This window comes from Sander lucioperca, chromosome 6 (genome assembly GCF_008315115.2).
Source record: "Sander lucioperca isolate FBNREF2018 chromosome 6, SLUC_FBN_1.2, whole genome shotgun sequence".
NCBI classification, from domain to species: domain Eukaryota; kingdom Metazoa; phylum Chordata; class Actinopteri; order Perciformes; family Percidae; genus Sander; species Sander lucioperca.
This window is the reverse complement of record NC_050178.1, coordinates 37,417,227-37,440,514: the sequence shown is the minus strand read 5'-3', so window position 1 is coordinate 37,440,514 and position 23,288 is coordinate 37,417,227. Positions and strand designations below refer to the sequence as shown.

At 41.6% G+C, this 23,288-nt stretch overlaps 1 protein-coding gene across 1 annotated transcript; it reads left to right on the top strand.

The window, feature by feature from the left end:
• Positions 1-1,709: 1,709 nt before the first annotated feature.
• On the top strand, positions 1,710-10,955 carry LOC116052854 (mas-related G-protein coupled receptor member A4-like). The gene is made up of 4 exons (XM_031303688.1): positions 1,710-1,797; positions 8,532-8,602; positions 8,860-9,047; positions 10,421-10,955. The coding sequence occupies exons 1-4, from the start codon at positions 1,710-1,712 to the stop codon at positions 10,953-10,955; spliced, it is 882 nt and encodes a 293-aa protein (XP_031159548.1).
• The last annotated feature ends 12,333 nt before the right edge of the window (positions 10,956-23,288 follow it).

Here is a 23,288-nt window from a genome sequence, read left to right as displayed (position 1 = left end):
TTTTAGTGCAGTAGCAATGGACTCAGCTGGTCTGATTTCCTTCATCCTCTTTTTTTCTTCCAGCGAACACCTTGTGAAAGGGTTTTTTTTGTAAATCAATGACATAATTTGGTTTAACTGATGCCATTATCTCTATGAAAGTGATTTGTGCGATTGTCAGCTAGCAATGTTTTGGCGGAGTGACGATATCGCCTGAGTTAAAGCAACACTGTAACTTTTAGCTACAGCTGTAGTTCCAATGAGACAACCTGTAGGGGGACTGAAGCAACTTCTTCAGGACATGATCACCTGTTTCCTGGTGAAAGTCTGGTGTTTTCTCCTTAACTTCTTCAGGACATGAACACCTGTTTCCTGGTGAAAGTCTTGTGTTTTCTCCTTAACTTCTTCAGGACATGAACACATGTTTCCTGGTGAAAGTCTTGTGTTTTCTCCTTAACTTCTTCAGGACATGAACACATGTTTCCTGGTGAAAGTCTTGTGTTTTCCCTGGGCACAGACATGTAGAATAGAATAGAATAGAACAGAATGCCTTTATTGTCATTATAGACGTGTACAACAAGATCGAAAGCAACTCCTTTTTCAGTGTCAACAGGTACGCAGGAGAAATGTAACAACATGTAATGAAATAACTAGTGCAATGGGGTGTAAGGTGCACAGTTCTGAGACGCTATATACATATATATTAAAAAAAATATAAAGGTAGATATGGTTTTATGTGTGATATGCAGTGTGAAATGAAGTAATGATATTGCACAGTAATTAAATTGCACAGAATTGTCAATATTATCCAAAGTATTAAATATTAAGTATTAAATATTTCACAGTATGTGTGTAGGAGATAGTCCGGGGGTTGGGGGTAAGACTGTGAAGTCAGTGCATGTGTGAGTTCAGAGTGGTTATGGCTTTTGGGAAAAACCTGTTGAATGTGTTAGTCCTTGTTCTGATGCAGCTGTAGCCCCTCCCTGAGGGCAGCAGGTCAACCAGATCAGCCCCGGGGTGGGAGCTGTCCTTGGTGCTGTTTCCTGCTCTGCTGAGGCAACGGGAGGTGGAAATGTCCATCAGGGAGGGGTTAAAGGGTGGTCATTTTGAATCGTTTTCTGTTTCTTTGTGGTCATATTGAGTTTTTTATGCTCGTTTTGCATCTCTTTGTGCTCTTATTCATCTTCTTGTAACTGTTTTGAGTCTCTTTGTTTATGTGTTGTCGTCGTCTTGTCCTGTAAATACAGTGATACAAAAACAAGGAGAACAGGAATGCAAATACAAATGCAAACTTCTACTTCGCTTCCCTTGAATTCAATGTGTGAGAAACACGACTACTGTATCTGATTGGAACTAACAAGTATGCAAAAGACTTTTGTGTGTTGTCACAACATGATTATTGATAACATGTCTCCCAGCAGGATAGAGTTGGGTAACCAAAGACAAGTTACAGTTAATTAATAAATATCCTCATCTAAACTCAGGAAACACCTCAACCAGTGTCCATTTATATTAAACATTACATTAAATCACTGAAACACCTGGCTGAAGGTATAGACATCACAGCAGTACTCAAGATATGTGTACACATGTACAAGACATATGCAAAGAGACACAAAATTACTCTTAAAAAGACACAAAATGAGTCTTAAAAGACTCAAAATGACCATAAAAAGACACAAAATGATCATAAAAGACACAAAATGAGTCTTAAAAAACACATAATGACCATGGCTCTCATAATTTGCACAAAGGTTGCTGCTCTGCTAGATCACCATCACCACGCCCTCTACCACGCCTCTTCTCCCAAAACAGGAGGTAGATTATCATCCATGTCATCATACTGACTGGAGACTGCAGAGGACAGAACATCTGACAACTCTTTCAGCTCGGCTCACAGCTTTCAAAAGGTACACTTTAAAACATTACTCATTTTCTTATAAAGAGAGATTATTAAACAAGAATAAAAGAACTGTAAACAGTCATAGAAATGAAAATGGAAACTGTAACGAGCAGACAGCTTTGGACATTTCATTTGGGTGTTTCAGTGTTTTAAAGTAACTAAATCTTTGGTAGAGGAAGAATGAAAGAAGAAAATGATATAGAGGAGGAGGAGAGGGAGAGAGGAGCAGGAGAGGGAGAGAGGAGGAGGAGATGGAGAGAGGAGGAGAGGGAGAGAGGAGGAGAGGGAGAGAGGAGGAGGAGAGGGAGAGAGAAGGAGGAGATGGAGAGAGGAGGAGATGGAGAGAGGAGGAGAGGGAGAGAGGAGGAGGAGAGGGAGAGCGAGGAGGAGAGGGAGAGAGAAGGAGAGGGAGAGAGAAGGAGAGGGAGAGAGGAGGAGGAGATGGAGAGAGGAGGAGAGGGAGAGAGGAGGAGGAGATGGAGAGAGGAGGAGAGGGAGAGAGGAGGAGGAGATGGAGAGAGGAGGAGAGGAAGAGAGAGGATGAGAGGGAGAGAGGAGGAGGAGATGGAGAGAGGAGGAGATGGAGATAGGAGGAGAGGGAGAGAGGAGGAGAGGGAGAGAGAGGATGAGAGGGAGAGAGGAGGAGGAGATGGAGAGAGGACGAGATGGAGATAGGAGGAGAGGGAGAGAGGAGGAGGAGAGGGAGAGAGGAGGAGGAGAGGGAGAGAGGAGGAGGAGATGGAGAGAGGAGGAGATGGAGATAGGAGGAGAGGGAGAGAGGAGGAGGAGAGGGAGAGAGGAGGAGATGGAGATAGGAGGAGAGGGAGAGAGGAGGAGGAGAGGGAGAGAGGAGGAGGAGAGGGAGAGAGGAGGAGGAGATGGAGAGAGGAGGAGAGGGAGAGAGAAGGAGAGGGAGAGAGAAGGAGAGGTACATGAACTTTTTCCAAAATGCTTTAAAATATGCCATGCATAATTCCTAAAATAATTAAACTATAATAATGAATGAATTACTGTAAGTGATGGATTCTCAACATTTGAATTGTAGCATTTAAATGTTTTTCAGTTACAAGGTTGTTGTTTAGTGAATCTATCACTGCCAACACTGTGTTGTTCCTCTTGATATAGATGTCAAAATGTTTTTGCGCTGGTCAGGGGGTACTTGGCTTAAAAACACAATTCAAAGGGGGAACATTATTGAAAAAAGTTTGAGAACCCCTGGTTTAAACCATAGAATAAGGATCAAATAATTAGGAAGCCTTGGAACGTATGTGGTTGCTATGGTAACAACAGGCAGACTCTCCGTGCTGCCTTCAGCAGCTAACGTTAGCTAGATGGCTTTGTAGACAATGTACCATGGATGTGTTAAGCAGTGTACTGCTAAAAGTTACCGCAACAACAATGGCTTCTCTTTAAAGTGGTACGACAGTTTTCTTGGATAGAATCCAGTGTAAATAAGGACGAGCTTTTCTGCAGCATGTGCAGACATTTCCCCAGGAGCTGACAGCCAATCAGAGAGAGGAGTGTGTTTGAGTGCTGGTCCTCACAGAGGTAACATTAAGTAAAATGTGTCTCATGCTTCTTGCGTTATTATTTAAGTAACCTAACCTAGTAACCTTCCTATTTAGTAAGAAATGGTGAACACTGATGATGGCTTCTAGCTGAAACGCGTTTGTGTTTTGCCCACATTAAATAAGAAGATAACTTATCTGTGAGTGACGTAGTTTTTAGTTTTCTTTGATCCTGTCACTGTTTGGCACTTTGCTGGCCACTTTTCATTATATCTTTCATAATTCAAACAATGCTTGTCTGGAGGTTTTCAGTCTTTGATTTTCTTTTACTGCTGGTAGCGCATTTGCTGCTCATGATCTGACCATAGTCCTGAAGCAACAATGCTGTTATGAATGCACAAAGGATGTTACATGTGTGATTTCTGTCTGATGTAGGCTGTTCTAGCTATGTCATGCAGTATGTAAACACCTTCTCTGCTGTTTGGGTTCATGTTTAGTTGCCAATTTGTGCAATAAAATAGTTAATTTTATAACAGTGCTGTGCAGAGCCAATGCTGCTGGTTCTGCCGGTGCAAATATATTTTAGCCTGAATAGGTTAAAATCGACAGGTTTTTGTCTATATTGTTGTGTACTCAGTGGACTCAGGCTACATCCACACTGATTTTAACCCTTGTGTTGTCTTCCTGTCATCCCTATCTCAATGTTTCAGTCACTTTTTTCAAAGTTTTTTTTCCATTGTTTTGGTCACTTTTTTAACATTTTAATCACTTTTTCTGACATTTTTTTCTGCTTTTTCCCAAAGTTTTTTTCACTTTTTCAATGTTTTGGGTGCTTATTTTTTATGCTTTTTTTGCGGTTTTTAAGATATGTTTTTGGCCATTTTAGGCCTTTATTTGTAGAGGACAGCTCAGATTTGAAAGGGGAGAGAGAGAAGGGGAATGACATGCAGCAAAGGGCCGCAGGTCAGAATTGAATCCGCGCTGCTGTGTCGAGGAGTAAACCTCTATATATGGGCGCCCGCTCTACCAGGTGAGCTAACCAGGCGCCCGGTTAAGTTTTTAGACAAGAAAATCCTTCTTTTAACACGTCTGACAACACGGATCACATGACCGTTCACACAAACTGGGCATGTGCGTGTGAATGGTCAGATAGAACTGACTGACGTGCGTCCTCATTTCCAAATGTCTCCGTTTTAGTTTGTGTACAAACTTTTCAGACTGGCCTTTGTTGGTTGAGCATGTTGTAGACAGTAGGCTACTGTTGCTGTTTTTTTCAGTTTGTCCGTTTTGCTACTTCTACGTCTTTTTGAAAATGGCCCACTCAGAACTCTGTACTGGCCGCCCAAAATACTATTTCTGCCTATGCCACTGATTGGTATGTATTCTGTGTATTTATTACTGTCAGCAGCACATTGACTGCTGCTGTATAAGAGCGTGAAGATCCTCGTAGGGAGGAGGTCGGGGGGGATGTTTGGCTCCTAAAACACAGGGCTTTAAAGAGGGGGAGCAGAGTTCATGTCCCAGAAGAAGTTAAAGAGAAAACTTAGCTAGTCGTTTTGGTGTCTAAACTTAACTCTTGTTGCCTCTTGACACTTAACATTGTGTCTGCTAAACTCAACTGCCCCGACCGCTGAAAGGACCATCATCTCACGGTGCTTTGTACCCCGTGTTTCCCCGTGGAGATCTGTTTTCCCTACCTAGACCTGAACCAAACCTCATCCCTAATCTTAACTACAGAGGGGGGGCTATTCATTTTAACAGCAAGGAAACACTATTCAACGGGAGAACAGACTTCAACACTACACCGGCTCAAAGTCACCTTTTTGTCAGCTCTGTAGCCGGCCGCCTAATTTCGTAAGATATCATATGAATTGTTGTGCATACATTTTCATACTGTATCGTCCAACCCTGTTCATGAGAATATGTTGATCCAGCATGTGTAGCTCCTTCAGTGTCTGACCGTTGTATTATTGAAATCTGAAGCTGTTTATCTTGTATTTCAGGTATTTGCTGATCGTCTTCCCACTGTGGTACCGCTACAGACGAACCATCAAGTCCACTGTGGTGATCTGTGTCGTGGCCTGGGCCCTTCCTTCTCTCTACTTTCTCACTGTTTTTTTTGCTGATAATGTTGACATCCCACAAATCATCACCGTTGTCCTTCTGCTCCTTCCCTTCCCACTGCTCATATTCTTCTGCTGTGCGACTCTCAAAGTCCTGTCTGCCTCCGTCTCGATCCTGCCTGAGGAAAAACGACAAATTGTAGGAACTTTGGTCCTGATGCTGCTAATTTACACGCTGCTTTTCCTTCCCTTCCTTGGTGTAATCTGTCAACGTGCAGGGTAAAACCACTTAGGGTCAGGGAAAGATCATGGGGGGGGGTTACTAAATAGACGTTTAGGTGACCAACAGGACAAGAAGAGGACATGAAGCTCTGAAACTTGGTTACACAACCCAGATGAAGATCCTTTACAGACACATACAGTAAATCAATAAATCTCATTCCTAATGTTCATATGTTATATAACCAGAGACAGAACACAGTCAGTTAATGATGTTTTAGTGTGAAATGAGAAGATTAATCAGTTTTTCTTCATCACTTTTAAGGCGAGACATTGCAGCAAAAAGATCATTTTTAAATTTCTTAATCTTCCATCAAATGTCTTTTTTCAGACTAATGGAAAGAAAACATTGATGTTACTACAATTTGTTTGTTTGTTTCTGTAGATTTCTCCTAAAATCATCAAAAGTTAGCATTGTATAATTCCTCCTTTGCATCTTTAAACATAAGATTTCAGAAAACTTGTAAAACAAAAACATTCTTTTTGAGAAAGTCATAAATTTAGTTCCTTATGCACAAAACCTTTCAGATCATCTAAATCAGTATGTTTGTTTTCTTTTGAATCGGCCCAATTCACAGCAAAGTCCTTAAGAAAAGTCTGGATTGTTCGCACCTGTGTTCTTAGGATTGATGAATCCCACGTCTTCGTAATTGAAAGCGCGTGCCAGTTGTTTCTAATTAGCATAAGAAAACGCCCCGCAAAATCCCATATAAGGACATGACATTTCCTGTGCACCTCCTGGGAAGCGGGAGACTGCGATCAAGAGATCGTTGTCGGAGTCGCAGATGAATTGTACATTGCAGTGGTGGAGGAAGTACTGAATCTCAGTACTTAGGTAAAAGTACAAATAACCAGAGACATATTTACTTTAGTAAAAGTAGAAAATGTCCACTACCACAAACAAGGTAGAAATATGTTGTTAGAATCGGAATGCGGTTGGTTTTAATCGTGGATGTATTTAAAGATGGTTTTATTAACTTTGACCATGCAAGTAAGCAAATAAAGTGTGTGAAACAGCGAAAATGGGGAGATGTAAAGAGGTCCAGCCAAATAAATAAGATATGAACGCGTCTTACGCTGCCTGGCGGAGGAGTAAACAACGCTGTAGAGCGGCAACTATGATTTAAAAACGGGAATAATAGAAAAACAAACATTTTCATTTTCACTTTTACCGGAGGCTGTATTACCGAGGGTCAGCGGCGCTCTGGAGCACCGGAGCCGGCTTGGAAGCAAGGATCAGCGGTGCCCCATATATACAGTATCTATGGCAACCAAACTTCACTGGTGAGACAAACGTGTGACGGTCAGGAAGACATTTTGGCAGGAGGAAAAACTGATCAGAAAATGTAACGGAACGTTAGAAATGTAGTGGAGTAGAAAGTATAGATAATTTCTGCAAAATGTAACAAAGTAAAAGTCGTAAAAGTAAAGTACAGTTACGAAGAATTTGTACTTTGTTACATTCCACCACTACATTTTGGCCCTATAAATAGCACAATCAATCACCAAGTAACGCAGGATTTAATCAGTTTAATTGCTGATGTAAATTGCAGTGTTAGTGTTTCTTTGGATACTATGATTTATTTTTCAATAAATGATCAGAAATACATTACAGTACAATACTATCGTAAACTACTGAAGAATTAAATACAATGAAGTAACCAATTATTTAGAGCAAATTGTCCTCACTCAAATGTGCGTAAGAGTGCTCTTGAGTGTTCGTAGATTTTGTTCTTAGCTAAGAACAAATGCAAGATAAGAAAACATTAGTGAATGTCAGAATCTTCGTAAAAAGTGTGTAAGTGGGGTTTAAGAACGCATTTCTTCCTAAGAACGGTGAATGAGGCCCATTGTCTCTTCAAAGTCTAGATACTTCTGATAATATGATTCTTATATATATTTTAAATATTGCTCGTGTAGTATTCTATTATTATTTCATGTATATTGTTTCCTATTATTTAATGTATACTCTGTATGTGTGCTGTGTGTCTGATATTTTGCTGCTGCAACAACGTTATTTCCCATTTTTTGGGATCAATAAAAAAATCTATCTATCTATCTATCTATTCTTAGCTAGGGGTCAGCCCAATGGTCCCACGGCCTTATGTTCCCACATTTCTAAGTATATTTTTTTTAAATTATGCCCTATGCCCTATTCCCACAGCCCTAGGTTCCCACATTTTTAAGATTCTTTCTTAAAATTAGGCCCTATGTTCCCACAGTTCTAGGACATTTTCAAAATTAGGTCTTGTGTTCCTACATTTCCCTTCAATTTAAGCCCTATCCCCCACAACATTTTTTAGGGTTAGGGTACCAGAGCAGGGGGAATGAGAGGGGGGAAACGCCAGAGCAGGGGGAATGGGAGGGGGAAACACCAGAGCAGGGGGAATGAGAGGGGGAAACGTAGCAGTGTAAATGTAGCCGTACTTTGCGGTCGGGATGGCAGAATCTCCGGGGTGGCAAAGATGTCCGATGGCCGATGTTGTGCAGAAGATCTCCCAGTTGACATGAATTATCTCGCCCTTCTCTCTTTTTGTAATCTCAACTAACGGTAGTCGTTTTGGTGTCTAAACTCAGCTGTCATTGTTGCAGGTCAGTCACCTTTTGTCGGCTAAATTTAACAACAAAGACTGCTAAACTTGACTTCCACGTGACCGGGGCAGTCACCCAAAATCACCCAAAAGATACAAAGACACTACACATCTGTTCAAACAAAGGTCCCTGGAACAATGTCATGCTAAAATGTTGATTTATTCAAAAAATTTGAGATTTATTGATTTACTGTATGTGTCTGTAAAGGATCTTCATCTGGGTTGGGCACCAAGTTTCAGAGCTTCATGTCCTCTTCTTGTCCTGTTGGTCACCTAAACGTACATTTAGTAACCCCCCCATGATCTTTCCCTGACCCTAAGTGGTTTTACCCTGCACGTTGACAGATTACACCATAGGGTCCTGACCAAGTGTCAGTATTTGACGAATTGGGAGTGAGAATATGTTATCATATCTGATGTTCCTGAGAGCACAAAAGAGTTTGATAAAAGATGTAAAAAAAAACAAAAAAAGCCGGCTGACTGACTGCAACTGCTGAGCAGAGAGTTCAGATTTACTCTGATTTACTTTTTTGCAGGTACGAAATGATCACGTTGCTCCCATCTACGTCATCAACCTTCTGATTTCTGACCTCATCCAGTTCTGCTGCTTGATCTGTGAGGTGGCACACCCTAAGAATTGGATCATATACTTGACGACCTTATATATTTACGACTACAGTCTGTTGACCAGTGTTGGCTTCATGGTGTGCATCGCCCTGGAAAGGTATCTATCTATCCAGCCAGGCTGTTCTCATGAACCATCCGTACATATAGCTACAAAAAGTAAAGCTCTGTAACTGGTTTGTATTCCAGGTATTTATGACTGTCAGCAACACATTGACTGCTGCTGAATAAGAGCATGGAGATCCTCGTAGGGAGGAGGTCGGGGCATAGGTGCCGATTTATGTTTTCCTCTAAAAAAATGTTTGCATTTTAGAACCTTAGGAAATGGACAGCGGCCGACACGAACACACACGCCTATTAACTCGATAATAATCTTTCAAATCAGGACAGCGAGATGAAAAGTTTAATTGACATGTAATCGCGATCAGCTTCGTGGGAAGCAGGCAATTGCCCACCTAGACCCACAAAGCTACCAAATGTTGAATTAGATTTGTTGCCTCACCATTGTGGTTAATTCTTCAGGAGGAATGTGTCTCTGCGTACAGCAGCAGTGCGCTTGACGAAATCATCAGCGATGATGTCCAGGTCCTACTGTCGGGCCACTTCTTTGTGAGAGTTCATTATAACGTAGTGATTTCTGACCTCCTCCAGTTCTGCTGCACGATCTGTGAAGTGGCACGCCCTGAGAGCCTGATAATAAAGATTATCTACTATAATATTTACAACTACAGTCTGTTTACCAGTGTTGGCTTCATGGTGTGCATCGCCCTGGAAAGGTATCTGTCTATCCAGCCAGGCTGTTCTCATGAACCATTCGTACATATAGCTCTGAAAAGTAAAGCTCTGTAATTCATATGTATTCCAGGTATTTATTACTGTCAGCAGCACATTGACTGCTGCTGTATAAGAGCGTGAAGATCCTCGTAGGGAGGAGGTCGGGGGGGATGTTTGGCTCCTAAAACACAGGGCTTTAAAGAGGGGGAGCAGAGTTCATGTCCCAGAAGAAGTTAAAGAGAAAACGTAACTAGTCGTTTTGGTGTCTAAACTTAACTCTTGTTGCCTCTTCTAACATTGTGTCTGCTAAACTCAACTGCCCCGACCGCTGAAAGGACCATCATCTCACGGTGCTTTGTACCCCGTGTTTCCCCGTGGAGATCTGTTTTCCCTACCTAGACCTGAACCAAACCTCATCCCTAATCTTAACTACAGGGGGGGGGTATGCATTTTAACAGCAAGGAAACACTATTCAACGGGAGAACAGACTTCGACATGACACGGCTCAAAGTCACCTTTTTGTCAGCTCTGTAGCCAGCCGCCTAATTTAGAACGATAACATACGAATTGCTGTGCATACATTTTCATACTGTATCGTCCAACCCTGTTCATGAGAATACGTTGATCCAGCATGTGTAGCTCCTTCTGTGTCTGACCGTTGTATTATTGAAATCTGAAGCTGTTTATCTTGTATTTCAGGTATTTGCTGATCGTCTTCCCACTGTGGTACCGCTACAGACGAACCATCAAGTCCACTGTGGTGATCTGTGTCGTGGCCTGGGCCCTTCCTGCTCTCTACTTTCTCACTGTTTTTTTTGCTGATAATGTTGACATCCCAGCAATCGTCATCCTTGTCTTTCTGCTCCTTCCCCTCCCACTGCTCATATTCTTCTGCTGTGCGACTCTCAAAGTCCTGTCTGCCACCGTCTCGATCCCGCCTGATGAAAAACGACGAATTGTAGGAACTTTGATCCTGGTGCTGCTAATTTACACGCTGCTTTCCCTGCCCTGCATCATTTATATAATGGATATATACACACATGACACATCACAAATTAATACTCTCTCCTACCTGTCTTCTGTGTTTCTTAAGCTGAATCCTCTTGCAGACTTGTTTCTGTATATTTTCATGAAGAAAGGGGCCCTAGAAAAGATTTTGGCCTCTGTGTGTTGTTGCAGAGTTGAAGACAAAGATGTCAGCAGTCTGGAAAACAATACTAACAGAGAGAACTAGAAAAGTGGACTCAGGCTACGTTCACACTATTTTTTAGCGGCATTTTTGAGACAAGAAGATCTCCATTAAAAGGTACATGATGACCATAAAAAGACACATAATGACCATGGCTCTCATCATTTGCATCAAGTTGTTTTCCAGGAAACGATGACAGGTGAGATATGCAAAAAAACCTGAATATGACTGTTGATAACGTGTTATATAACCAGAGACAGAACACAGTCAGTTAATGATGTTTTAGTGTGAAATGAGAAGATGAATCAGTTTTTCTTCGTTAATTTTAAGGCGAGACATTGCAGGCAAAAAGATCATTTTTCCATTTATTAATCTTCCATCAGATGTCTTTTACTACATTTTGTTTGTTTCTGTAGATTTCTCCTAAAATTACCAAAAGTTAGCATTGTATGATTCCTCATTTGCATCTTTAAACATAAGATTTCAGAAAACTTGTAATACAAAAACATTCTTTTTAAGAAAGTCATAAATTTAGTTCCTTATGCACAAAACCTTTCAAATCATCTAAATCAGTATGTTGTTTTCTTTTGAATTGGCCCAATTCACAGCAATGTCTCTTCATAGTCCAGATACTTCTGATAATATGATTCTTAGCTACGGGTCAGCCCAATGGTCCCACAGCTCTATGTTCCCACAGCCCTATGTTCCCACAGCCCAATGGTCCCACAGCCCAATGGTCCCACAGCCCAATGGTCCCACTATGTTCCCACAGCCCTGTGTTCCCACAGCCCTATGTTCCCACAGCCCTATGTTCCCACAGCCCAATGGTCCCACAGCCCAATGGTCCCACAGCTCTATGGTCCCACAGCCCTCTGTTCCCACAGCCCTATGTTCCCACAGCCCAATGTTCCCACAGCCCTATGTTCCCACAGCCCTATGTTCCCACAGCCCAATGGTCCCACAGCTCTATGTTCCCACAGCCCTTTGTTCCCACAGCCCTATGTTCCTACAGCCCTATGTTCCCACAGCCCAATGGTCCCACAGCTCTATGTTCCCACAGCCCAATGGTCCCACAGCTCTATGGTCCCACAGCCCAATGGTCCCACAGCTCTATGGTCCCACAGCCCAATGGTCCCACAGCCCTATGTTCCTACAGCCCTATGTTCCCACAGCCCAATGGTCCCACAGTTCTATGTTCCCACAGCCCAATGGTCCCACAGCTCTATGGTCCCACAGCCCTATGTTCCTACAGCCCAATGGTCCCATAGCTCTATGTTCCCACAGCCCTATGTTCCCACAGCCCTTTGTTCCCACAGCCCTTTGTTCCCACAGCCATATGGTCAACCCAGTCCCACAGCAGTTCATGATGGCATCACAAAAAGAAATCTATTAGATCGTGATACCATCACGATATTTTGAAGATTTTCGTGATCGGGTCACGTTTTTTAAACTAATGTATTTCAATGGGAAGCATCTTTCGTGATCACAGCACGGTTTTTCTGCATGTCGGGCTGCAGAAGAGAAGCTGTATACAGCTTTGCTATTATTGGTATTTTTAGCCCAATAACCGCTGTTTTAATCAACATTTATTCACCAGATCTTATCATGGTTTATTTATATTTCTTTAATGTTATTATTTCGGTCTATTTCGGCCAGGGAAGCTGGATTGCTTTGTTGTTTATTTATATTTTTAAAACTATAACACTACATCTATCAACATTTATTTAGATGTTATCATAGTATGTGTTTCTTTATTTTAATAATATTATTATTACTTACTTATTACTTACAATTACTTATTACCGGTGAAATATTAAAGTATGCTGTAAGACAGAACACGGGCCGAGCGGGGCGCATTCTAAGCCCATATCCCACAATGCGATCAGCGGGTCTTTAACAACAGTATCGCTTCAATGTACATATATACAGTCAGTGGTTTTATCACCAGCACAACACGTTGCTCAGCTTTGTTCCAGTAACTTATGCACCGTAATAACGTTTAAAAAAATCAGCTGAAGACTCCGGAAGTGACGTAGTAATTACCGCTCCGCATCTGTGAAAGATTGCTGCATGTTGTAGCCTACGTGAGAATTTGTACAATAAAAATACTAATAATGAAATAAATAGTGTTTTATGCTAAGCACTTTGATTTGCCCTGTTGCAGAAAAATACTATATAAAAAACCTACAGTCGAGTGTTTAGAAATACAGCCTAATGGCTTGTTTGACTTATTTGCATTAGTTTTGACTTGTACTGTTGTGAAAAACAAAAAATAAACTATTTACAAACAGAAGCATTTTTATTTTATTTTCTATGCATCGTTATTTAGAAACACAATTTTCTAATTTTGCAGTTGATGAATGTTAATAGCAAAGACTAAAGGGAAAAAACATGAGCATATGTATGTGTGGGACTTTGTTTGATTTAACATCACACTGCATTATTAGTTGTTTTAAATAAATGACTTTTTTGAAATAACAATATATGGTAGGCCTAACATATTAATTGTTATATTCAGAAGATGATCCTCATATCAATCACCGTGGTTACAGCTTGTAGCCATCCTAACCTTTGTAGCCTTTACTGAGACTACCTTTTTAAAATTAAGAAGGGACTAGTTTTAGGAAGCATTTTCAGGAAATTAAAAGGATAAGCAGATTGTTGCCAAGGTTTTTGATCACAGAGTAAGATGTATATAGCTTTGTTTGGGTATGTGTGTCTCTCCAGGCAATCACAGAGAATAATATGGTCTGATCAATCTATATTCTCCATGCCAAGTATGAACTCTTAACCTCTGGCAGAACTATAGGCCTAGTTTGGACCTACCTCGATTAAAACTTTAAATAATGTTGCTTGAGGCTGGAGGGGTTGTGCAAGCTTCATGATATGATGCATATAGGGTTGTGTGTAGGTCTTGTCACTGTTTGTGAAAGATGAGCAATAGATTGTGACTGTGTGATGTGCAGTCAAAATGAAAACGTTGTCGTAGGACTATAGCAAACACATCGTTGGAAACTTATCAACCTGGAGAGTAACATATGTCAGTCTGAAGAGGATACATTAATCCTGCTTTGAAATATTCACCTCTGAACCTTGAACCCAGGACATGTTTGAAGGCTTGTCATTTAGCAACAGAAGGTACTACACACATAGGACCAGCTGTTATAGAAGGTACTACACACATAGGACCAGCTGTTATAGAAGGTACTACACACATAGGACCAGCTGTTATAGAAGGTACTACACACACATAGTACCAGCTGTTATAGAAGGTACTACACACACATAGTACCAGCTGTTATAGAAGGTACTACACACATAGGACCAGCTGTTATAGAAGGTACTACACACATAGGACCAGCTGTTATAGAAGGTACTACACACATAGGACCAGCTGTTATAGAAGGTACTACACACATAGGACCAGCTGTTATAGAAGGTACTACACACATACGACCAGCTGTTATAGAAGGTACTACACACATAGGACCAGCTGTTATAGAAGGTAATACACACATAGGACCAGCTGTTATAGAAGGTACTACACACATAGGACCAGCTGTTATAGAAGGTACTACACACATAGGACCAGCTGTTATAGAAGGTACTACACACATAGGACCAGCTGTTATAGAAGGTACTACACACATAGGACCAGCTGCTATAGAGGTACTACACACATAGGACCAGCTGTTATAGAAGGCACTACACACATAGTACCAGCTGTTATAGAAGGTACTACACACATAGGACCAGCTGTTATAGAAAGCTCTGGACCTCAGCTATCATGTAGATATGGTCACCAAAGTTTACCCACTGTAAGCACTGTCAAGTATGGTAATAAGCTATTTTCACCTATTTAATGATTCAGTTTTTAAAATCTGATGACACCAGTGTGTTCCCCATCACAAAAAAACCCCAGAGTGTATCCAAAATTCTATACTGCCAACTTCTACTTATGTGAAATATACCAATATATTTTAAAACTACAACTGTCTTACAGCATACTGTAATAGTTATGTGTTGGATTATTGGAGTTTTACTGTTCATTCTTAAACACCATTGCCGACTAAAATCTATGTGTTCACGGACAAGTTTATCCTTTCAGGTTTTTGTATGTTTAGTAACGTTTATCCATGTCAGCTGCAGTTTCCCTAACATAATTACTATTTTCTTGATTTGATTTGTATTGGTAGCTTTCCAGTTGGTGAGCCAGCAATCTAACATTAGCCAGCAGCTAAAACCACAAGATCGCAATATAGTTCACATCAGTGTCACCTTTTGGATGTCTTCTGCACCAGCAGGAAAGGGGTTTGTTGTAACGTTACTCAACGATACTGAGAGACTTAGGCTACTTTTAAATTGCTACATTTTGTTTTTTAAGTATTTAAGTTTTGATCCAAAAGGGATCTCCGTGCACCAAGTTTTTATATCTCCAGTAGAAGAACTAATCTCTGTTTAAACTAAAGCTGCAGACACACAGGCCAGACAGCCGACCCTCGGCAGAAAAGGCAGTTGGACTGATCAGTCTAGCCAAGTTGGTCAAAAAAGTGCCTCGGAACACACCTCAGAGACGAGACATAATACACGTCACGTGAGTCTGGTTTCTCCGGAAGTTCAAAGACAGACTGTCATGGCGGCTTGTTCAATACGATCTCATATTGTTTCAGAGTTTTCTGAAAACATCTTAACGGAGAAATAGGTAATGCAGTGGCTGAATCTGTCTTCATTTCAAATCAAAAAAGGTCTCTGGTTTAGGTGCTCGGACACGCCAGAGCAGGGGGAATGAGAGGGGAAACGCCAGAGCAGGGGGAATGAGAGTGGAAACGCCAGAGCAGGGGGAATGAGAGGGGAAACGCCAGAGCAGGGGGAATGAGAGGGGGAAACACCAGAGCCAAAATAATTTCTTAATATGCAACTTAACTGTGTACTATACTGACAGACTTTGTACTTTAACTTCAAAGAAAAACATTGTACCACATTAACCTGACGTTGAAATGTTACTGGTTATGTTGGAGATTCAGGTTTTACTCACAAAAAGATTATTCATTTTCAAATAGGATTAGGCTATATATATATATATATATATATATATATATATATATATATATATATACAGTGGCACTCATAAGTTTATGAACCCATGCTAAAGTTGACTATATAGAGGAATAAAAAAATCATCTTTTGGAAATTCATCTTAATGCCTTAATTAAAAAAATAGGAAAAATCCAACCTTTAAGGACACCAATTTTCTTTGTGAATGAATAATGTATCGTACATAAATAAATGTTCTTCCTTAAAATACAGGGGGCATAAGTCAGTACACCCCTATGTTAAATTCTCATAGAGGCAGGCAGATTTTTATTTTTAAAGGCCAGTTATTTCATGGATCCAGGATACTATGCATCCTGATAAAGTTCCCTTGGCCTTTGGAATTAAAATAGCCCCCCCACATAATCACATACTCTTCACCATACCCCCACATCATCACATACCCTTCACCATACCTAGAGATTGGCATGGGGTACTTTCCATAAAATCATCTCTCAATGCAAATCAAACCAGCTATTAGGATAACTGACATAAAACCATGTTAATCTCTAGATATGGTGAAGGGTATGTGATGATGTGGGGGTATGGTGAAGGGTATGTGATGATGTGGGGGTATGGTGAAGGGTATGTGATGATGTGGGGTATGGTGAAGGGTATGTGATGATGTGGGGGTATGGTGAAGGGTATGTGATGATGTGGGGTATGGTGAAGGGTATGTGATGATGTGGGGGTATGGTGAAGGGTATGTGATGATGTGGGGGTATGGTGAAGGGTATATGATGATGTGGGGTATGGTGAAGGGTATGTGATGATGTGGGGGTATGGTGAAGGGTATGTGATGATGTGGGGCTATGTTTTTTCAGGATGCATAGTATCCTGGATAGTATGCATCGTGATAAAGAGATGATAGAGAGATGATTTTATGGAAAGTACCCCATGCCAATGCCAAGGTTAATAATAGATGATGCAAAACAGTAGTAGTAGAGACTGTGCACTAAACACATTGAGCTACTGTCTGTGTCTCTACGCCCACACTACCTCCCCTGGGAATTCCCCCAGATATTTATCACCGTTTACCGTGTACATTCACCCGAGAGCTAATGAGGAGGAAGCCTCGGAGTCTGTACTTAAAGTAACCCAGAGGCTGCAATCCATATCTCCAGATGCGCCCATGCTGTTGCTAGGTGACTTCAATCACTGTTTATTGAAAAAAACTCACAAGAATTTCTACCAATACGTCACCTGCTCAACCTGTTATGGTTCTGTCAAAGGAGCATTCAAGTCCCTCCTCCTTCCCCCGCTGGGCGGGGCTGATCACAATTGTGTGCAGCTCTTACCAGTATATCGTTCTGCCCTCAGGAGGGGTAATATCACCACAAGACAGATTAGCATCTGGACTGAGGATTCGACCCTGAGTTTACAGGGATGCTTTGAATGCACAGACTAGGACATGTTTAAAGGTCCCATGACATGGTGCTCTTTGGATGTTTTTATATAGACCTTAGTGGTCCCCTAATACTGTATCTGAAGTCTCTTTTATATAGGCCTTAGTGGTCCCTAATACTGTATCTGAAGTCTCTTTTATATAGGCCTTAGTGGTCCCCTAATACTGTATCTGAAGTCTCTTTTATATAGACCTTAGTGGTCCCCTAATACTGTATCTGAAGTCTCTTTTATATAGACCTTAGTGGTCCCCTAATACTGTATCTGAAGTCTCTTTTATATAGACCTTAGTGGTCCTCTAATACTGTATCTGAAGTCTCTTTTATATAGACCTTAGTGGTCCCCTAATACTGTATCTGAAGTCTCTTTTATATAGACCTTAGTGGTCCGATAATACTGTATCTGAAGTCTCTTTATGACCTCATAAGGAGCAAGATTCCAGATCTGAGCTTTCATTTTCTCAAAGGCAGAGCAGGATACCCAGGGCTCGGTTTACACCTATCACCATTTCTAGTCACTGGGGGATCATAGGCAGGCTGGGGGAACTCACATTAATGTTAAAAAACCTCATAAAGTGAATGCCATGGGTCCTTTAAGGAATCTTGCAGTGACATTGATGAGCTGACCGACGTCATCAGCAGCTATGTGACCTTTTATCAAGATAGTGTGACTCCAAAAAAGAACAGGCTTAAAAAGGCCAAGGGAACTTTATCAGGATGCATAGTATCCTGGATCCATGAAATAACTGGCCTTTCAAAATAAAAGTCTGCCTGCCTCTATGGGAATTTAACATAGGGGTGTACTGAGTTAGGCCCCCTGTATTTTAAGGAAGAACATTTATTTATTTACAATACATTATTCATTCACAAAGAAAATTGGTGTCCTTACAGGTTGGATTTTCTCTCATTTTTTTAATTAAGGCATTAAGATTAATTTCCAAAAGATGATTATATATATATATATGGGTTTCATGTTCATGTATGCTTAGTAGATTTGATTGTTGTTTGTTTTCAGGGACCAATCACAAGTGATCTGATGTAACCCAACATTACAGACAGTACGCTGTGATTGGTCCATTCATAAGAGCAGACACTAGGTGGCAGGACAGAGACGTTTTGGATCAACCTTTGTCAGAGAGTGATCCTTTATCATGTAGAGTCACATTCAAGGGCCCTGACTCTGTTGAAAATGTTGCTGAAAAAGACACAATATGATCACAGAGACACTCAAATTCATACAGAATATTCATATTTATTCTGTTTTTCTTATAATATATTCTGCTAATACACTGCATATATCTCTATTATTCTTACTACTATTATAATGTCACTGCTACTACATTGCACATATCTGTACATGTTGTTCATGCATTGTTCATATTACATAGCCATATTTCTTCTGCTCTTATAACACTGCACTATATTTCTTGTCCTTCCTATGCACCACCTGTCTATACTTGTATATCACATTGCACTTTCCTGCTTTTTTGCACTTCTGGTTGGACGCAAACTGCATTTCGTTGTCTTTGTAGTAAAAAAAGATGAAACACAACAACAAAAAGATGCAAATGACTAAAAAACTGATAAACAAATGACTTGTTGTTAAGATATGACTCAAAGTATTTGGATGAGTGAGAACATTTCACCTGACGAGGGATTTCCCTGAGGGGGGGAGACACACACACACACACACACACACACACACACGCAAACACACACACACACACACACACTGATATACACGCAGATGCAGCATGGTGGCCCAATGGTTAGCACTGTGGCCTCACAGCAAGAAGGTTCTGGGTTCTGGGCCTTTCTGTGTGGAGTTTGTATGTTCTCCCCATGTCTGCGTGGGTTTCCTACAGGTGCTCCGGTTTCCCCCACCATCAAAAAACACGTACTAGGTTCTCCAGTCAGTGCCCTTGAGCAAGGCACTGGCTCAGATCTGGAGTTGGTCCCCAGGCGCTGTAAATGGTTGCCCACTGCTCCCTTGAGGGATGGGTTAAATGCAGAGAATGAATTTCGCTACATGTATGTGTATGTGACAATAAAGTACCTTACCTTACACACAGACACAGACACACACACACACACACGTAGAGACACACACATACAGACACACACACATTTCGCCTGACGAGGGACTTCCCTGAGGGGCGAGGACTTCTCAGAAAAGAAAAAGCTGCCTCATAAGAAAAGACAAACCTGTTTGTGTGAATGCAGCTGAACTATTTCCATTAGTCTTTGTCTTTATTGTTCAGCTGTGTGGAAGAACAGAAGAGTGTTTGATGTCTCAACGCCCAAAAACTAGGCGAAGTCAGACTCCTTTGCTGAATTATAATTATAGCTTAAAAATAGTTTTAAATGCATCAGATGAGTAATAGGTATTCTGTGACACTAGAGGACACGGAGGGACACTTAAGTCTTTTTAGAGTTTTCTGGATTTTAGGCATGAGGAAGAAACAGACACACACACACACACACACACACACACACAGACAGACAAACACACACACACACACACACACACACAGACACACACACACACACACACACACACACACACACACAGACAGACAAACACACATACACAGAGACACACACACACAGAGACACAAACACACACACACAGACGGACACACACACACACACACACACACAGACAGACAAACACACACACACACACACACACACAGACACAAACACACACACACACACACACACACACACACACACACACAGACAGACAAACACACATACACACAGACACACACACACACAGAGACACAAACACACACACACACAGACGGACACACACACACACACACAGACAGACAAACACACACACACACACACACACACAGACACAAACACACACACACACACACACACACACACACACACACACACCATATATATTTGGGATGATCCCCGAATGTTACAACGTCTGGCTCCGCCCCTGGGAGCAAGACTCAGGATTTAATTCCCAGATTATTGGACATTTGTCTGAGACGGTGGATTTGGAAAGTAGTTTGGTGAAAGATCGGCAGAAGATGTGTTTCAGAACATCAAACTGTCTTCACGTGTCATGTCAGGTGAGACTGCGTTCCCACGGAAACACAACATGAGAGGCATGTTCAATAACTGCTGGGTGTGTCCCGTCAAACAAATTAATAAAACACATGATACACCCGCCCCGGAGCAGCACCTGAACTCAACCTGCAGCCTTTCAACACACCGACACCCTGGGGTGGAATGTAACTAAGTACATTTACTCCAGTACTGTACTTCAGTCCAAATGTTGAGGTACTTTTACTTTACTTTTAACTTACTTGTACATTTCAGAGAGAAATATTGAGTGTATGTGTGTGTGTGTGTGTGTGTGTGTGTGTGTGTGTGTGTGTGTGTGTGTGTGTGTGTGTGTGTGTCCATGTGTGCGAGTGTGTGTGTGTGTGTGTGTGTGTGTGTGTGTGTGTGTGTGTGTGTGTGTGTGTGTGTGTGTGTGTCCATGTGTGCGAGTGTGTGTGTGTGTGTGTGTCTGGGCGGGAACATGGTGTCCAGCTGCTGGGACGTCCCGTAACATCTTTGTTTGTTTGTTCTGCTGACTGAAAGCAGCAGGTGGAACAGGGGTGTTAATGTAACTAAGTACATTTACTCCAGTACTGTACTTCAGTCCAAATGTTGAGGTACTTGTACTTTACTTAAGTCTTTTTCTTCTCATTCCACTTTCTACTTCTACTGCGCTACATTTCAGAGAGAAAGATTGAACTTTTTACTCCACTACATTCATCTGTTACAGCTTTAGTTACTAGTTACTTTAGTTACTCCGCTACATTCATCTGTTTCAGCTTTAGTGTGTGTGTGTGTGTGTGTGTGTGTGTGTGTGTGTGTGTGTGTGTGTGTGTGTGTATGTGTGTGTGTGTGTGTGTGTGTGTATGCGTGTGTGTGTGTGTGTGTGTGTGTGTGTCCATGCATGTTTGTCTGTCCATGCATGCATGCGTGTGTGTGTGTGTGTGTGTGTGTGTGTGTGTGTGTGTGTGTGTTCGTGTCTGTGTGTGTCCATGCGTTCGAGTGTGTGTGTGTGTGTGTGTGTGTGTGTGTGTGTGTGTATGTGTGTGTCTGTGTCTATGCATGCGTGTGTGTGTGTGTGTGTGTGTGTGTGTGTGTGTGTGTGTGTGTTCGTGTCTGTGTGTGTCCATGCGTTCGAGTGTGTGTGTGTGTGTGTGTGTGTGTGTGTGTGTGTGTGTGTGTGTGTGTATGTGTGTGTCTGTGTCTATGCATGCGTGTGTGTGTGTGTGTGTGTGTGTGTGTGTGTGTGTGTGTGTGTGTGTGTGTGTGAATTTTTCCTGCCACCTTTCTTCTTTTCTAAACTTTCCAGTTCTTCTCCCGGTCTGGTCTGACCTAGATAACAGCTGCGTGTTGACATGTGAAACATGAAGTCTTCTGGCTGGGGGACGTGTCCGACCGGTGGGACCGGTCCGCCCTGCAGACACACCTGATCAGTCAGAGAGGCGTCTCCTGCACACCTGTCTCTATAAAACCAAAACCCCAAAACCTCCATCCACACACAAACACACACACACACACACAGAAACACACAACCACAGAAACACAGCGACAGACATGGATTTCTTGGGTAAAGCTGGAAACAAAGGCATCGCCACGGCGATTGGGAAAAAAGCCGGTGAGTAGGGGAGACCGGGGACGGCTATAACATGTTTGACATTTCCTGTCTTTATCTCGGACTTCCTCAAAGCCGCGGTGCGTTCAGAACAATACGGTGCCCGAGGCTGAATTTATGCTTTTTTAGCCGCTTGTATCGTAGTTTTTGTAGCTTTCTTGATGTTATTGTCACAAACCTTTCTCTGGGTCTCTTTTTCAACACTTTTGTCAATGTTTTTGCCATTTTTTTTGACGTTTAACGCTTCCTTTCACTACGATGTATAAACACCACTAAAACCAACTTACCACCACTAGTTTTACACGTATTTTTGGAATCCATGGTCAGAAATAATCCTCATTCACAGGAAATCATATCTAATTCTTGAGTTCAAAAAGCAGAAATTTTGAATTATTTAGACATTGCTCAGTCGGGATGCTCTGTGTGTGTGTGTGTGTGTGTGTGTGTGTGTGTGTGTGTGTGTGTGTGTGTGTGTGTGTGTGTGTGTGTGTGTGTGTGTGTGTGTAATCACAGAAGGGTATATGTCAGCATTCAGTGAGGAGACAGTTTCGAAACATTTAAAAAAAGAATTAAAATGCTTAAAAATTTAATAAAACACCCAAAATGCAATGAAAGTAGAGTTCCGATCTTTTGTTGTACTTGTGAAGCGCGTTGTGTGGAATCATCCGTGTTATTTTTGGGCAATCAAAATTAGGTAGTTAAAAAGAAACCCATATTTCACACACACACACACACACACACACACACACACACACACACACACACAGAGACAGACCCACGCACACACATACACACACAGAGACAGACCCACACACACACACACACACACACACACACACACAGAGACACACAAAGATACACACACACACAGACACACAAACATATACACACACATACACACAGACACACATGCACACAGACAGAGACAGAGACGGACACACACACACACATACACACACACACACACACAGAGACGGACACACACACACACACACACAGACAGAGACGGACACACACACACACACACACACACACACAGACAGACAGAGACGGACACACACACACACACACACACACACAGACAGAGACGGACACACACACACATACACACAAACATACATAAATACAAATGTTGAAATCCTAATTTTTCAGTTTATAGATTTTGGGTTTCATTATCTTCCGTATGACGTCGTCTGCAGGTTC

Excerpts from the sequence above, each read along its gene's own strand:
- LOC116052854 (XM_031303688.1), top strand. The coding sequence starts at position 1,710 with ATGGCTCTCATAATTTGCACAAAGGTTGCTGCTCTGCTAGATCACCAT. Across the intron at positions 1,798-8,531 it reads CTCTTCTCCCAAAACAGGAG|GATCTTCATCTGGGTTGGGC; the intron begins GTAGATTATCAT and ends GTGTCTGTAAAG. Across the intron at positions 9,048-10,420 it reads GTGTGCATCGCCCTGGAAAG|GTATTTGCTGATCGTCTTCC; the intron begins GTATCTATCTAT and ends CTTGTATTTCAG.